The sequence below is a fragment of the Hydra vulgaris genome, chromosome 09 (genome assembly GCF_038396675.1).
Source record: "Hydra vulgaris chromosome 09, alternate assembly HydraT2T_AEP".
NCBI lineage: Eukaryota > Metazoa > Cnidaria > Hydrozoa > Anthoathecata > Hydridae > Hydra > Hydra vulgaris.
Window position 1 is genome coordinate 9,094,379 of NC_088928.1, and position 18,406 is coordinate 9,112,784.

At 27.7% G+C, this 18,406-nt stretch overlaps 2 protein-coding genes across 2 annotated transcripts in view; one reads left to right on the plus strand and one right to left on the minus strand.

Moving 5' to 3' along the window:
• LOC100202692 (sec1 family domain-containing protein 1) overlaps window positions 1–5,152 on the minus strand; it is a 78,451-nt gene extending 73,299 nt beyond the window's left edge. Inside the window, exons 1-2 of the mRNA XM_065804659.1 lie at window positions 5,010–5,152; window positions 4,054–4,130 (exon numbers count right to left, since the gene is read on the minus strand). Of these exons, the coding sequence (XP_065660731.1) occupies window positions 4,054–4,130; window positions 5,010–5,043 (111 nt within the window). The 5' untranslated portion in view covers window positions 5,044–5,152. The remainder of the gene's footprint in view (window positions 1–4,053; window positions 4,131–5,009) is intronic.
• Window positions 5,153–14,713: 9,561 nt separating this feature from the next.
• LOC136085249 (tigger transposable element-derived protein 4-like) lies at window positions 14,714–16,348 on the plus strand. The gene has a single exon (XM_065806538.1). It carries the CDS (start codon window positions 14,714–14,716, stop codon window positions 16,346–16,348), a length of 1,635 nt encoding a protein of 544 aa, XP_065662610.1.
• Window positions 16,349–18,406: the final 2,058 nt, after the last annotated feature.

Consider the following 18,406-nt stretch of genomic DNA (forward strand, 5'->3'; position numbering starts at 1 on the left):
AAAAAGAGAGCATAAAAGACTTTAGCCGCGTTGAATGACACCTTTAAAAGCTTAAATAATTCCATAAAAATACTTGAAATTATTATTGCTGGAAATTATTCTTTTAAAATTGTTTTTTTTAATTGTTTTTTTTTTTTTTCATTACAAGATCTTTTGCATCATCCATAAATAAAAAAGATCGAATTTTTTTACCTCACAGAAACTTATATCAAAATAAAAACTAAAATAGCTATTTAATTTTAATAAAAATCACCACGCAAAAGTGAAAATGATCTTTTATTTTTATTAATGAAATAAATTAGGCACTGCCTAGTTTATGGACAATTGCATTAAAAAAAAACAAAAAAAACAACTCAAAAACAAGTTCAAAAGCACAATGGTGGAATGGTTGTAAAAAAATAGAGAGAAATGGAAAGATTTCATGATTTGTTTGCTAAAGAGGACAATATTCCCCTGCATTCCCCCCTACTTTAACCCCTGTGTATACTTTATTTTTTGTTAAAAGAAAACAGTTAATAAGAATTGAAAAAAGATTTGTTTTCATTTATTTTAAAATAATTTTTAAAACAAGATTTTAAAGAACACAAATTTGAACACATTTTTTCATAGCAGTTTGCAATGTACAATGTATATTGTTTAGATTGTAAAACAATTTATTTAACTATTTGTTTGTTTGTTGATGCTTCACATTTTGGATCAGGTTGTTATTCCATTACTTAGAATTTAGCACAATGTTAAGTTCTTTGCTTCATCTAACACTTGTGTTATTTCATTTAACTCTGTTAGCATTCCAAGTTTAGAGTTAATCATTAATTCATATCATTCATAAATCTTTTATAAAAGCTTTGCCTTGTACAGTAAAAATGAAAAAAATGATATTCTGGTTTGATAATGTAAGTTCATCATCTTGAATTAAAAATCGAAATTAAAGATTCAAGATATTAGTTGGGAACAAAGTTAGCACAAATCAGAGCTGGGGACTTAAGTCAATCAACCTAAACTTAATTTGGATTTAAGCCACATGTATAACTTAACTCGAGACTCTACTGGGGTTTTGCCTTCAGACTTGCGTCTTGACTCAAGATTTACTAAATAAGACTACGTGATTTATCATAATTATAGTTTTTCGAAGTAGATTTTCGAAGTAGATGCATTATTTATACTCAGTTTCATAGACATGAGGAACTGATCAATGAAGTGTCTGCATTTAATGCTAAAACACTCCAATCTGCCTCCAATTTTGAAAACACATGGGCATAAATTACCAATTCTCCAAAAGTGTTGCCATATATGCTTTTGTGATACATGCAAGCAGTGCTCCTGTAGAAAGAATATTCAGTCAGGGTGGTGGGTTATGAACGCTAATGGTTAAAGTTTCCATTCTGACACTTTTGGTCAGTTAGTGTTTTTAAGATGTAACTCAGATAAATTAATATGTTTCTGAAAATAAACATTAGTAATCTTTGTTTAAAATTGTGAAAATTTTTTGGTTTAGAAGTGAAAGAATGATAATTACATTTAATAAGCTAAATAGCCTATGTAGTTTTATTATTTTATTATATCAAATAGCCTATATATTTATTATATTAAATAGCCTATGCAGTTTTATGTCACTTGTGTATTATGACTTTTTATGTACTATAATATGGAAGGTTAATATTTCAGAATATTTTGTATCTTAAAACGAAATCTTAGGCCATTCTATAAAATATTAATGAATGCAGCCTGCAAATTCCGAAGAATTTCAGGTAAAGATTCCACAAGTTTTTCATCCTGTTACAAAAAGGTTAATGATTAATTGGCTATAAAACCACTTCTTTACAAGAGCATTACTTAAGGCAATTAAATAATTTAGCAATTAAACTTCATCTAAGCATACACCAAATTTATAAATTGACTATACAATGTGTTTAATATGCTAGGACCTAAATTAAGAGATAGCAAATTACATTATCTGGAAATGCTTCTGGCATTGAAATTTTTAGTTTTTTAAAAACAGTCAACTCTGCTATCATCACTTAACTAAATATTTGTTATTCAATAAAAAATATTTATATTGATCTTGAAATCCTGATATAAAATCTTATAATGAAACCATATTAATACTATTATTACTAGGAGTGTACTAGAATGGAAATTTTGAACTACGGCTAGAACTGGATTTGCCAGAATTGCTAAAAAAATTCCGGCTGGAACAAGAATTATATTTATCTAATTTTTACCTTCAAGATTGAAAGTGGAAGCCTGCACCTCAGCATCGTGGCTATATTATATATATTTATAACCTATAATATATATAACCTAATTCATTAATGTGATTGTATCATTTAAATCTAATATGTTGTTTCTATTTGTTTCTTATAATTTTATTTATTGAAAGTTTTAACCTGCATTAATCTTTAATTTTTGCTAAACTTTTAAAAAGTGCTAAATAAGTGGTTCCATTTTTTCAAAACTCTAGAAATCACTTTGATCTCTCAAATTATCTTGCCATTAGTTTTCACTCTGTTAGTTTCTTTATATAAAGGTTTTGAGATTTCAAACTATCTCTTTTTAACTGCAGTACGAAAGTTATTCTTGAAGGCCAACACTCTTCTGTTTTTCAAGTAACTTTAAGAGTACCACAAGGTTCTATCTTTGACCCTGTATTATTTCTTACCTACAATAACGATCTCCATGAAATCTAAAGTGGCTCTGTTTGCTGACGACTTAACTTTATACTCTTGTCTTGACAAAAAATCTTATTTTTTTAATTGCTTAGAACAAGCAGCCGATTTTAAATTTGATTTCCCTTCTGTAACAGCCTAAGGCTTGCAGTGGCTTATGGATTTTAATTCTGGACTTAAAATTCACAATTTTTGTTAGACTTAAAAAACTCATTTATTTACTGCAAAAAAATATTGCAATATTTTTGCCATTCCTATATTGATGAATAACAACCCTCTTACTTTTAGACAAAGTCTAAAAGCACATTGTAAATGTTATTAAACTTGCTTTGTCTGCCAAGCTTGAGCCACTCTCCCATTGTTGTAAGGTTGCTATCATCGCTATAAAGATAAACTCATTCTTGCTTGACTATTTATTCAACAAGTTGCATCCTTTTACTGTATCTGTCCCCTCATGCTATAAAAACTTTTATTATTCCTATTTTTCCTTGAACATCAAAAAAACTTTAAAACTCTTACCCATCTTCATGTTTTCTCTTTTTATACAACTTACAACTTTTTAAGTCTTCATTTATACGTTTCCTAGTATTTTAACTTATTCTCTATTTTAATTTCCTGATCTTAAATAATATTAAAAGAAACATAAATGAACAGCTTTATCTAACAAAATAAATTAAAACAAGATTTTATAACTTAACAATAAAATAATCGCGCTTAAACTTAGACTAAAAAAGTGTGAGAGCAACAGGCACTTAAAAAGTTTAACTAACTAACTTAAGTTAGGTTTAAGTAACTTTGGAATGCCCTTACTATGCTTTCTATGAATAAAGTTGAGGAAAAATTTTTTTTTTCAAACTATAACATCTAACTTGAAAAAAAATAACTACAACTAATAAGTTATGAACTCATATTGGAAAAATATTATTTATTTTTTACATATATTTGTTACATATGTCAACACTTTTAAAGATTTAGGTTGGCAGTTGTATGTCATGGCTAAAGGTTAAACTGATAATTAATGATCCAGAGTTTGATAAAATTTGCAATGTAGGATTAAAATCAAATTATCAACAAAACATTTTCAGATGAGTGTGAAAGCCTTTGAAAGGTGTGCTGTAGCTTTTTTGTGGGCAAGTCATACCTATTAAAGGTTGAGAAAAAAAGCAAGCCGAACAATATTTAGCCATATTTATATACTTGCCTTCACAATTATTAAATATAAAAGCAAACTTTATCAGAAAGTAAGTTTTTTTATACTCTAGATAAATAAAAAAAACATTTTTATAAAGATCCCACAAAGTATTAAAAAAAAAAGTAAAACTTTAAGCGTTAAGTGGCCAATACCATAAGGATACAATTGATTTTAAAAAAACATTAAATTAAATACCTTCCATGTTGGCTCTGCCAATGCAAGTGAAGTTTTAGTCACAATTTCATGAAAATTCAACATACGCTTCACAGATTCTTAAAAAAAATTAATTAAATATCCGTGATTTCTATATATTTTATTTCTAGATTCAAATTCTTTATTACATTTTTTTAATAATTTAACTGCATAAAATTGCTATATATGTGAGCTAAGATTATAGACCTTGTACCAAACATAAATTGCTATATATGTGAGCTAAAAAAAAGACCTTGTACCAAACATAACTTAGTATTAACTTTTTTTTTTTTTGCTTGTTTTATATCACTAATCAAAACTGTAATCACTGTGATTATTAAAAGCCCATAGGAGTAAAATTATAGGTTGAAATCCAGTTCTGCCAACTCAGCATATAAATAGTACAAAAGAGACTCAGCTTGATGAGCTGTGCTTCCTTCACAATTAGTCAAAAATAAAAACTTAGTAAAGAATTATTGCTATTCTTAAGTATTCATATAGAGTTTTAAGAGTTTTTAAACTATGTAAAAAAAAAGCCTTATTCATTTATATTTAAAATGTAAAAATATCAATATAATTGAAAATAATGCTTACCTATTGATTTTGTTTATAACTTTGCTTATATATTAGTATCAACAATAACAAGAATTACTTAATAAAATTAAATTTGTTTAATTTGAAAAAACTTATTATAAAAAACCTTTTTCTTTATAAAAATTATATACAAAGACATGCACTTATACATAGAAATAGTTATAAGTGTAAACAAAGATGTTTTTAACAAATTGCTCTTCAAATTTTTCTTCTGTATCATTATCATACAATAATTATCATAAAATAACATTATCATAAATGACATATGTATCTTTTTTTTTTTTACCGTGTTTTTTAGTTTTACTTATACTTTATATATCTTTTAAAAGAAAACTGATTATTTGTGCAACTTAATCAAGTATTACCAATTTGCTTTGCACGGAGATTTATAGCCGCCATTTTTATGCCAACATTTGAAAATACATCTGTCGTCGATATTTTCAATTCCTTTTTTTTTTTCTTACTTAATAATAAACATTTTTGACATTTTAATTAATTTTTTTAATAGTATGGAAAAATTGTTCTAATATATATATATATATATATATATATATATATATATATATATATATATATATATATATATATATATATATATATATATATATATATATATATATATATATATATATATATATATATATATATATATATATATATATATATATATATATATATATATATATATATATATATATATATATATATATATTTATTTATTTATTTATTTATATATATATATATAAATATATATACATATATATATACATACATATATATATATATATATATATATATATATATATATATATATATATATATAATATATATATATATATATATTTCAGAGCCGGAAACAGCCTTTTTTGGTTTTTGAGATAGCTAACTTCCAGACATGGAGCAAACGCCAAACATTAAATGTTTAAACTTATGTCAAATAAGGATGCTTTGCAAAAAATTGCGATGATTGGAGGCTGGGAACAAAAAAGCCCCAAATTTTGTGCCCCCCTCCCCAAACGTGAGAGCAACAAGTTGATGAAATATTTTTTGTACTGTTCTTAACTAGACTTATATTCATCGATAAATTTTAAGTTTCATAGTATTTTCTTACAGCGTTCAAAAATAATGACCATATAAAATTTATTATCCCCTCAAATTGAGGGGGGTTTAAACTTTATATGGTCATAATTTTTGAAAGCTAAAATATTTTACTATGAAATTTAAAATTTATCGATGAATATTAGTCTAGTTAAAAACAGTACAAAAATGAAAAACTCTTCTATGAAAAAATATTTTTTTCCTGACAAAATATTTTTCTGTGTGTGTGACGCGTTTTTATTTGGGTGTGTTATTAAAAATTCATTGTTTGTTTATTTATTGTTATTTTTAAATGAAATATTTATATTACTTTTATTATTTTTGTTATGATTATTGATATTAAGATTTATTATATTTATTAAATCATTGTTACGTTATGTCTGTACATAACTGTTTGTAATTTCCTGTCTATGCATAATATTCAATTGTTGTTTTAAAATTAATATTGTTTTATTATTATATAATTTTCTTATTATTAACGTTACAAAACAACATAAAACCAACTGTTTAAAAAAGAAGACATTAAAAAGCATAAAGTATAAAAACCAATCAAATGATATAATAGTGACGTCAGTTAAATTTTTGTCAAAATTGGTCCCCAAGTTTCTGTTTTAACATTATCCCCGTCATCTCTATTTAGAACAGTTTGCCCAATACCTATTTTGTGTCAAATTCTTGCTTTATTTATTCCCAGGGGTTCTCTAACTTTTCTTAACCTCGAACTCGACCATTTTTAATTTTTACAGGCTCTTTAGTGTTCCGCACTTCATAAATGACTTTTTTTTTTGGTCTCACCAATACATATACTTCCGCATGAGCATTTAAGCTCGTAAACACCCGGATTCGAGTTCGATGGTAGTTTTATTTTGTTGTTGCATAGTATGTTATTTAAATTGGGAGGTGAAGTAAATATAACTCTGATATTTTGTTTTTTAAACTCTCTTTGGAATTTAAGGCCAATAATAGGGATCCAAGGTAGTTTAACAAACTGCTTATTTAAATGTCCCCAATCTTTGTGTTGTTTTGCATATTTAAGTCGTTTTTCTTTATTGCCCCACCGTAATAATGGTTTTCGAATTGCAACATACCCTCTTCATCCCAATTTAGGCAGGTGCCGTCGAATAAAAGAAGAGCTGACATTTTTCCCAGTTGCTATGTTAATGTCTTTTGCCAGCTCGGTTGATGCTTTTTTTGTATTTCCTAAAGATAGGGTTTTTAAATATTTATTGTCATCTTTTGTTAGCTTAGGAGGTCTACCACTTTTCTTTCTATCTTCAAGGGAGCCAGTTTCTCTAAAATTTTAATGATTTCTGTAACTGCATTCTTTGAATAGCCTGTTTTGGATGTAGTTGTTATGACACATCGTTTTAATAGATAAACAAACAAATCCCTTCTGTTTCCTCGTCAATTTTGTTTATTTATTCAAAATAAACTTTCAACTATTAATTATTCAAAATAAACTTTCAACTATTAATTATTCAAAATATTCTTTCAACTTTTCTTATATATTATTAAACTTTAGTACAAAAAAATTACATAGGAAAAAAATTGTAAATTCGTCTGATCATACAAGTGATCTAAAACTTATTCACAGTACTGTTTATATCCGGCCCGTAGCAACCGGGGGAAGGGGGAGGCAGGGGATTCTCTTCCCTTCCCCCCTCCCTCCCCCATTAATTTTTTTTAAAATAAATAATTTTAAAGTTTGTTTTTAAAAGAAGCAAACGATTTTAAGAAACAAAAGATTGAGAAAACTAAGAAAAAAAAGGATAGAAAAGATTCATTATCCGTATTTTCGGCGTAAGTTCTTTTGACAAAAATTTTTGACCTAATTCTATTTGACCTACCCAGTAGTATTACCCCACCCCACCCCTAATATAATTTTTGTTCCTACGGGCCTGTATATATATAGATATATATATAGATATATATATATATATATATATATATATATATATATATACATATATATACACACACACACATATATATATACATACATACATGTATGTATGTATATATATGCGTGTGTGTGTATATATATGTATATATATATATATATATGTATATATATATATATATACATATATATATATATATATATATATATATATATATATATATATATATATATATATATATATATATATCATAATATATATATATATAAATCATAATATATATATATATATGTATAATAAGTTTTTTAATGAAAATCCTTTTGTTTTTTGCTGGATCATTAAACCATAAAATTTTTGTAATCCCTTCAACGCAGGGCCTTCGAAAAGGAGGGGTGAAATAATAGGACGCCAGAAGGCGAAAGGCAAATAACGAGTATCTCGGTGTAGTTAAGGCAATTTACAAATTATTCTAATTCTTAGGAATTAGCATGATTTGTATTATGTGTATTATGTCCAAACAAAAGCTCAAAATGTCATAATTTTTTTTGCTTCAGGTTTTTAATATTTCAAGAAACTTTTCTTTTTTTAATACAATTTTCAAAACCTTTTTACTACCTCTTATAGTAATTCTAAAGAAGACTATTTTGGACCCTTTAGATCACTTTCGCTCAATGGCTGGTATTTCGACCAATAAAGAGCTTATAATTAAGAAAACTTGCCAATAAACGATCAGAACAGATCATATTATTAAACTATGATGTTCGTTTTACCTAAAAAACGTATTTATTTAAAATCTAATTCAAATATGGACAAGCGATTATGATTGTAGGAAGATTTTTTTTTTAAAAAAAGAATCTTTGGTCTGGGTTTTTTCGCTACAAACATTTAAATTTTATGGTACCGCAAAATTTATCATTTTAATTTTTTTTCCTCTTTTAACAATTCACAGACCTGATCATTTATTGGAAATATATCGCAGGCAACAAAATATCATAAAGACGGAATAATATTTTAAAATTGCCTTAACTACAACGAAATGTTACGACTTTCATTACAAATAATTAAAGAATTGTTTTCATTGATCGGGTATAAAATAAATTTTAATTGGTGATGAGGATAGCAACTAACTTTGCTTTATTTGTATTACCAAAGAGTAAATTTTAAATAACTGATCTCTTTTTGTTGGTTGATGGGGATTAACTAAAAATATATATATTAAAACTTACTTTTATATTGACAAAATTGAACTAAACATTTTATCCGAACTAAATCTTATATGGTTAAAGAATCTGAAAATATAAAATCGAAAATCTAAATTCTAAAAATATTTTTTTAGTGAAAACAATATGTATTGTGTTGATTTACCCTTATTTTTATGCATTAATGTGTAATCCCACTGATTTTATACACTGATAGGTGAATTCTTATTAGAAAAAGTTTAAGTTTAAAAAAATAACATTTATTTAGAAACCATCGATTTTCTCTAAAGAGGTCCTGTACATCAGGATCAAAGTAAGGACCAGCAAATTGTCCTTACTTTGTCAGGTTATTTCAGAAAAAGAAATTCATAAATATTTTAATTATAGTTCTAAAAGAAAATTTGCGATAGCAAAATTAATAAAAAAACTAAATTGATCAACTTAACGCAAATTACGCAAATCAAATGTCACACCTACTCTCAAAAAAGAAAACAAAATCAAAACTGATAACTACAAGCTGGCGTCTCTCAACTCTATTTCGTTCAAGGTGACGGAAAGAATGATCATAGATAGTTATAAAACACTGTGCACAATCTAGTTTCTTAACATGGATTTGTGCATCAAAAAAGCTACCTTAAAAACCTTATTGAGTTCCGCAACATTTTAACGGAACCAACTTACTGTGGACATCTAAATGTTTACCCTCTTTGTCAAAGCATTCAACACAGTGTTAAACAAAGACTTTTTCATTAAGTTTAAACCAATGACATTTGAGGTCAGCAACTAGACAACAATTAGTAGTAATTAGAAAATAAATGTCCGAGAAAAGGGTGACATGAGGTGTCCCTCAAGGATCAGTTTTTGCATTACTTCTATTTGTGTTCTTCAGCAATAACTTACTAGACTACATTTACAACTATACCAAATTATATGCTAACATTGATGGTAACGAGCGCAGTCTAGCTTCAACATGCATTGAGCAAGACTTTGGAGTATTAATATACAACAACCTCACCCAGCGGGCATTTGTTTTTAAAAGTTACGGTCTAAATGTATTTTAAATGTCTTTTAAACGTCTTCTAAACATTCTTATGTAAAGAATGTTTATAAGACGTTTAAAAACGTTTAAAATACATTTAGAACGTAACTTTCAAAAACAAATACCCGTTGGGCAAAGTCAAAGTACAAGTAGAAGCAGCAGCTTGGGGTTACAAACAAATGCTTGATTGTCTTAAGAAGTTACTTTGGTTACGGAGCTTTCCAACAATTGAAAAAACTGTGCCAGCTGTACATTAAATTGCATCTTGAGTTTTTTGCACAAGTCTGGTTGTGCAACAAACTTTAGATGTTCTACTCAAACACGTTTGAGTCAAACGTGTCCAACAACGCGCGATACTATCAATTAGGTATTTTAGGTACAATCAAAAACTACTCAACTTGTCTGCACTTAATGAACACAAAGCTTATTTTGACCTCATACGGTAATAGAAAACTGCATATCATTTACAATAGGTTAAACTTTTATTCTTCACCTACAGCCTTGACCATCAAGCTCAGCATACAGTTTAAGAAAAAATGATTCATTCCCCAACTAAATCAAGGTTATCCAGAACGTCAGCACTTTTTTTACAAAAGGTTATAGTTAATAAAACTACAGTAAACTCTTTTAAAAAGTTTGTTTAAGAAGCTACATCGGCTGGAGCAGAGCCAATCACCAGCAATGAAAACCCAGGAGTTGCTTTCATTTATAATTATTAAACTTTGCACGTATAAATTTTACTGATTGTTGTAATAAATAAATGAAAAATTAGATCTTTTTGTTTTTAGCTGCAGTTACGCTTGATGGAAGATCTTACCTTACAAGCTTTACAACTCCAAACGGTCAGCTCAGATTGCGCATTAAAACTAATTGCAAAGCAACCAAGGGAAATTACTGCCACTCTAAAGCCGTTACTTTATCTTTAACCAAAACATCGACCCGTGATGAGCCAATAACTTGCTTGTGAAACAGAAGAAAACTTAATAGAAGATATTTTTCATCTGCATATAACCATCATTTTTATTTTGCATATAACCGCAAAACATATATGTCGAACCCAAGGTTTATATTATTTATTTTTCTTGTTGAAATTGTATTAAAAATAAATTTTAACTTCAACAAGGCGGCAAGCAAACATTAACTACATTGGAAGTTAGCAGAAAGTTAATTGAAAATTATGGCTACAGCTATACAATACCAGGACGAATATTTATAGGGATAGAGGACAATATCAAAAGACAAAAATGGTTAACACAATTTTGGTTTCATCTAATGTTCAACAGAACCTTTTTTTGTTATAACGGTTAACAAGTCAGCAATAGAACGATGGGATCAAAATCTGTATGGATCGGGGGCGGATCCAAGCATTTTATGGTCTTTGAGATAGCTAACCTCTCAACACGGAGAAATTCCAAACAATTATATGTTTAAACTTGTGTCAAATAAGGATGCTTAGCCTCCTTATTTGACATAAAGAATTGCCCCTCAGATTGAGCTGACTTGTATCATTGAAGTGGCAGGAAGAGTGTGTCCGTTTGGTTCAGTATATGAATGCGAGAAAAAGATTTTTGCATTTATAAAGTTTATAATATAAACAATACATTTTGGCTGAATAAATCTATTTATTTTCGAATTTAGGTAAAAGAGAGGAAAAGAAGATTGGTGACCAAATCAAACTCTAATATCCTAACAAGAGACAACATTTTGCAAGTTTCAAAAAAATTAAAAGTTATTAGTACATTTTTAGGATACAAAATAATTTTATATATACAGATATATAGGATACAAAATAATTGTATTGTATATACAATAACAATATATTGATACAAAACAAACTTAGCTTTCTTTCATGCTCTTTACATATAGCATTTTGTTATATTATTATATACCAAATGACCATTATATTATTATATACCAAATGACAAAATGAGACACTGAAGTTCATATATGAAGTAAGGTCTTCTGATATTATCAGAAAACTTGAGGTACCAGAAAAGTCAAAAAAACAGCAAAAGTATTATGACATTAAAATAAAAATTTACAAAAAATCTTGACAATGTTACATATTAATACGTTGATTTTAATAAATACAATTTTAAGAATTATTTTATTAGAGCATTTCTATGTTTTTGAATGTTATATTTATTTAAGAAGATAATACTTTTATTTTTAGATTGTGTTCTTCCTTTGCTTTATCAATAAAAAGATTTTCTTTGTTGATACCTTTCGATAATTTTTGCTTTTATTCTTTAATAATTTCAATATTTATAAAAAGAATCAGCTCAGCGGGCACCCGATGTCGATCCGACGTTGCGTTTACGTTAGATTAAATCAACGACGTCAACCGATAATTAAAGACGTTAATCTAACATCAATGTTACGATGTCAGAACAACGTCTTCATACTGACATCAGCTGACGTCTTTAGACGTCATTTAACGTTGTTCCGACGTCGCTTTACTGATGTCGAACAGCGTCGTAATATAAACATAGTTTCGACGTCGAATTACGTCGGTTTACCTCTCCGAAAAAACACGTTTCATGGTTTGTTAAAACAAATACAATATTCATCTTAATCCAGCGCGTGTATGTATCTGTAAAAAAAAGGCAAATATTCAACTCTTTTTTTTCTTAATTTAGTTATTTGTGATTTTAGCAAGTATATATATATATATATATATATATATATATATATATATATATATATATATATATATATATATATATATATATATATATATATATATATATATATATATATATATATATATATATGTATATATATATATATATATATATATATATATATATATATATATATATATATATATATATATATATATATATATATATATATATATATATATATATATATATATATATTTATATAAACATCAAAATCACAAATAATTAAATCAAGAAAAAAAATGAATTTAACTTTGTATCATATAAGATGTCTTACATTAATAATTGGAGGGCTGTAATAAAATATCACATCCGCCTAAAATATCACATCCCCCATAGAAAAACCGAAATCGAGAATGCGTTTTCAAGTTATTGCACTTAGAAGTGTATCTAGTACGTCCGAAATATTTAAGTACAAAAACAATAAAATTAAAAACGCAACGATCAAGATTCATAAATGAGAAGTTAGCATTAAATGGTAATATATTTTAAATTCATACTTATGAAATTTTGATCTTAATGTATTGCGTGACAATAATCATACAGATTACACATGGGGGATGTGATATTTTAGATACCAAATACTAATACTGTGCAGTATTTTAAATGTTACATAGGGGGATGTAATATTTTAGAAGCCTGGATAAGGGGGATGTGATATTTTATGTAGGAATTTCAGCTTCTTATTGTGATAATTAGTCAACACATATACTGAAATAGTGGTAGCTCTTTTTCATTTCTTTCAGCCTTGTTGGAAGATAATTAAAAATATATAAGATATATATGTATACAATTTATGTTTATTTACAAAGCTTATAATAAATTTACAATTTTTTGTATTCTTTATTTTCATTATTTTTTTTAGCTTTTTAATGTTTAATTTAATCTTCTTTTTAATTTAGATGCGATTGATCTAACAATTAAAAAATGCAAAATTGTTCAACCAAGACTTTGAAAAGGCTTTTTAAAATGCATAAGGCTTTGAACGAGTTAATGAGTTCTAAAGATTCAAAAAGAACACAACTAACACATTTTTATCCTTGTGTTTTTATGTGCTAGTGCATAAACATTTAAGGAAAAGAAATAATTACTGTTTGTCATTGTTGTTTCTTTTTTTGTATATTATTAAATTTAAGGAGAGAGGGCTAGAAAATATTTGGAATCTTTTATTAAATAAAAGAAGCTTCTTTATTATCCCAATAAAGTAACAATTTTAAAGTATGATTAAATTAACGTTTTTTTGTGGGTGGTATGAGAGAAGGTGCCTCTGATTCTTGAATCAATTTTGCATCTTCTCAAGTCCAGTTTAGAAATCGATTTATATATATATTTATAATGATAAATGTAAAATCATTGTGAATTTTTTTATTAAAAAACATCAAATACCAATGTGTAATGATAAAGAATACTGTACCAATACTGTATGTAGGGGAGATGGGGGCGCATTGATCGCCGGGGCAGTATGATCTTTTGGCTTTTACTCGTTCATTTTTGCCTTACTAGAAGTGAGGTTACAATTTAATTAACCATTATGCTTCCCTAATTGATTATTCGTAATATTTTTTCATAAGGTTATCAGCGTCAAAAAAAATAAAGAAAATATTGTTTTTTGTCATAAAAAGTGATTTTTTTAAATCGTACTATAATTCAAATATATTTTAATTTAGATGTCTGTATGGGTTAACAACAATTTTATTTTAAATTTGTAAGTGTTAGGTGTATAATATAATATATAATTTTTATTTGGCTGCAATTTATACAGTAGATATTGCTATCAATATGTTACCTATATCTATTGGGGTACATTGATCTTTGACTATGCGGAGCCCATTGATCGGAGGATCAAAGTGCCCCATAGAAGACGAAGTGCCCCATGTTTTTGTTTATAAGCAATACAGTTAAACGAATGGAATTGTATTTATAATTAAAAAAAAAACTATATATAAACAAACAATAGCTTTTAGCATTTCATTTTTTAAATCTACTTATGTTATAAGCTAGTAATAATAATACTATTATTTTATAATATCAAAAGAATAATATTTAACATAATAATTAAAAAATATTTAACATAATATTATTATGTTAAATATTAGCATTTATTAAAAACATATGTTTTTATTGATATATTTTTTTACAGATCTTAAAATGGTTAGAAATAGAATTAAAAAAACAAATAAAGTTGCTATACCAAGTGAAACAATGAAAGTAGCTGTTAATAAAGTTTTAGAAGGAACACAACTGAATGTTGTAGCACGTCAGTTTAACATAGATAGAATGACTTTAAAAAGATATTGTCGTAAAAAGAGGCTTAATCCAAATGAAGCTTTCAAGCCTAACTACAACAATAGACAAGTTTTTACAGCAGAAGATGAAAAAAGTTTATCAAGTTATTTACTAATTGCATCAAAAATGAACTATGGCCTTTCAACTAGGTCAACGCGATTATTGGCATATGAATTTGCTTTAAAAAACAATAAGATATGCCCATCATCATGGATCAAAAATAAAATTGCAGGCATTGATTGGTTGCAAGGTTTTATGAAAAGACAACCAGAGTTGTCTCTACGAACACCTGAAGCAACGAGCTTCGCTCGATCAACAGCTTTTAACAAACACACTGTAAGAGAGTTTTTTCAAAATCTTAAAACGGTAAGAAATCGATATAAATATAATCCTAACTGTATATATAATGTTGATGAAACTGGTTTAACAACCGTTCAAAAGCTGGTAAAGGTTTTAGCTGGTAGAGGAAGCAAACAAGTTGGAAGAATCACATCTGCAGAACGAGGAACATTGGTAACTGCATGTTGTGCCTCTAATGCTATTGGAAATTCCATTCCTCCATTATTTATTTTTCCTAGGGTAAAGTTTCATGATTACATGATTAAGGAAGGACCTCCTGGATGTGTGGGATTTGCAAATCCTTCTGGTTGGATGAACTCAGAAGTTTTCATAGAATGGATTAAACATTTTGTTAAATATTCAAACTGTTCTCAGGAATCTGCAGTTTTGTTACTTCTCGACAGTCATGAAAGTCATATTTCTGTTAAAGGCTTGGAGCTTGCAATTCAACACGGAATTACAATGATAAGTTTTCCTCCCCATTGCAGCCATAAATTGCAGCCATTAGATAGAACTGTTTTTGGACCATTGAAAAGGTTTTACAATTCTGCATGTGATAATTGGATGGTTTCAAACCCAAGACCAATGACCATTTATGATATTGTTTCAATAGTTCGAGAACCGTATACAAAAGCTTTCTCACCATCTAATATACAGACAGGATTTAGAGTAGCTGGCATTGAGCCATTCAATTCTGAAATTTTCAAAGATGACGAATATTTACCATCATCAGTTACAGATAGAGCTGCTCCAGATACAGTTACTATCACTCCTGTCAACAACATGGAATCTGAAATGATACCAGCACATGTTAATCACATAGAGTCTGAAATAACTATAGTAAATATTGAAACAAGTATTTTAAACAAAGTGTCAACAAGTGTTGCTTCTATAATCTCACCTGAGGTTTTAAAACCTTACCCAAAAGCATCTGCCAGAAAAAAAAAAGTTAAAAGTAGGCAGTTAAAAACAAGGATCTTGACTGATACTCCTGTCAGAAATGAAATTCGTTTGTCAAAAGAAAAGAAAATTTTGAAGCAAACCAAAAATCAACAAAAAGTCTCCACAAAAGATAAGAAAGCAACTAAGAATTACTTGCTTAGGAATAAAACACAATGTAAACCAAAAGCTGCTTCACAACTTGACTTTCACAAATGATGAAATATTCTTAATCAAAATATTGTACTTTTAACAAGTTTTGTAAACTTAAAAGTTGTATTCTTATTTCAGTCTTTATATTTCAGTTCTTATAAATTTCAAGTTGTTGTAAAGTTTTAAACGTATATAAAGCGGGTAGCTTATTGCTGCTGTGATTTATACATTTTTTAATTAAAAATTAGACTAGTGGGTTTAACTGCTATATTTAAAAAATAATTAAAAAATTTAGATGTATTATATGTTATACAATATTACCCTTTGACTAAATTATTTACAAGATTTAGTTATAGAAGTGTTAAACGTTTAGATAATATTACCCATATAAGATCAATGTGCCCCAAGTCGGAGATCATAGTACCCCATAGTTTGGGGTACATTGATCTTTTGAGAGGGTTGTTTAAAAGTTAAAATTATTCATGTTTATCATTTTTTTAAATCAAAATATTTATATATTCCAAAAGCCAGATAGTTCTACATGTGTTTCGTAGTTAATAAGTTTTTACATCTCTTTCAGGTTCTGCGCAATTTTCAAAACACTGCTACGGCGATCAATGCGCCCCCATCTCCCCTACATTGTAGTATATTTATAGTACTGTATAATATTATGGAAAAGACGAACATAAAAAATTTGGGAATTGCGATTATTTACTGTTAACTAATTTGAAATCAAAACAGTATGTTGATTTTTGTTGTTTTAAGCCCACTGCGACAACGAAATGCTTTGGCGAATATTTTAATCATTTCGACAACGAAACAATGGAGCAATTATATATTATATTTGGTTTCTTATATTACTTAATGATACAAATTCTTTAAACCGTGTCTCACATTGTACGACGTCGATTTCAACAACAATTAAAAGTCGTGCTTATAATGACAGCCAGATAGCGAGGAATTTGACAAGTTTAAAATAAGGATGAAAGCGTGGTGGTTTAATTAAAATGATTAAGTTAGATAATAAAATTGACTATATCGATTGGCATATAAAAGACTCTTTAATTTCAATTCAACGAGTCGAGTACAAACGCGTAGCCGTGGTAACAAAATTTCGAACATAAATTGCCGGTAATTATAATATTTGTCAAACAGTTCGACTTGAGCAGTTCAGGAAAGGAATGAGTTTAAGCAAAGTGAAGTGAAATTATATTAGTAAATATTTATTATTTGAGGTTAAAAGTTGAGCGCACAAATTTTTGTTTTGAATGCACCTTCGTCTGACGTGTCAGAAACCCAGAGCTATTCAAATTTTATTACGCATAATACTGGTCTCAAAACATCTTTAAAAAACATTGAAAATATTTAAATAATATTCTTGTTATTTTTTTATTCAAAAGTTTCTATTCTACTTATTAAAAATTTTTATTTTTCTTCAACTTAATTTAATCTAAGTAGTTTAATTTTCTACGTGTAATCTTAATACTAAGTAGGCATTGAAATTTATCCCCCTTCTACTACTTGCCTTACCGAGTCACACTTTACCTACCAGGGCTAGTCCTACAGGTAAGTCAACAAAAAGCCTCTCCAGACCACAACATAAGTCACGATCTTTTGGCGAAGCCGTCAGCAACCCTTGCATCCCAGCTAGCACACATACATTGATAAAACGTTAGAACAATGTTGTGCGTTGCGTTGGCCCAACATCGACCACCAACGTTGTTTTTATATCATTTTGGTTACAAATGCGGCGTCGTCAGCAACCAAAAAACAACGTTGGTTCAATGTTGTATTTTAAGTCGGCATTGCGTAATGTTTTACTTTGATTCAACGTTGTAACTTTTTTCAAATTCAACGTTGTGCCAACTTTACGTTGGCACAACGTTGTATTTTACGTTGGCAAAGCGTTGTATTTTACGTTGGTAAAACGTTGTATTTTACGTTGGTAAAACGTTGTATTTTAAGTTGATTCAACGTTATATTTTACATTTCCTCAACTTTATTTACCTTTTATCGGAACAGAATTTATTTTTTTTCATGTTATGCATACACATTTAAATATAAAATATTTTGTATTTCTGCGCGTGTATAATCGTATATATATGTATAAATGCATTTATTATT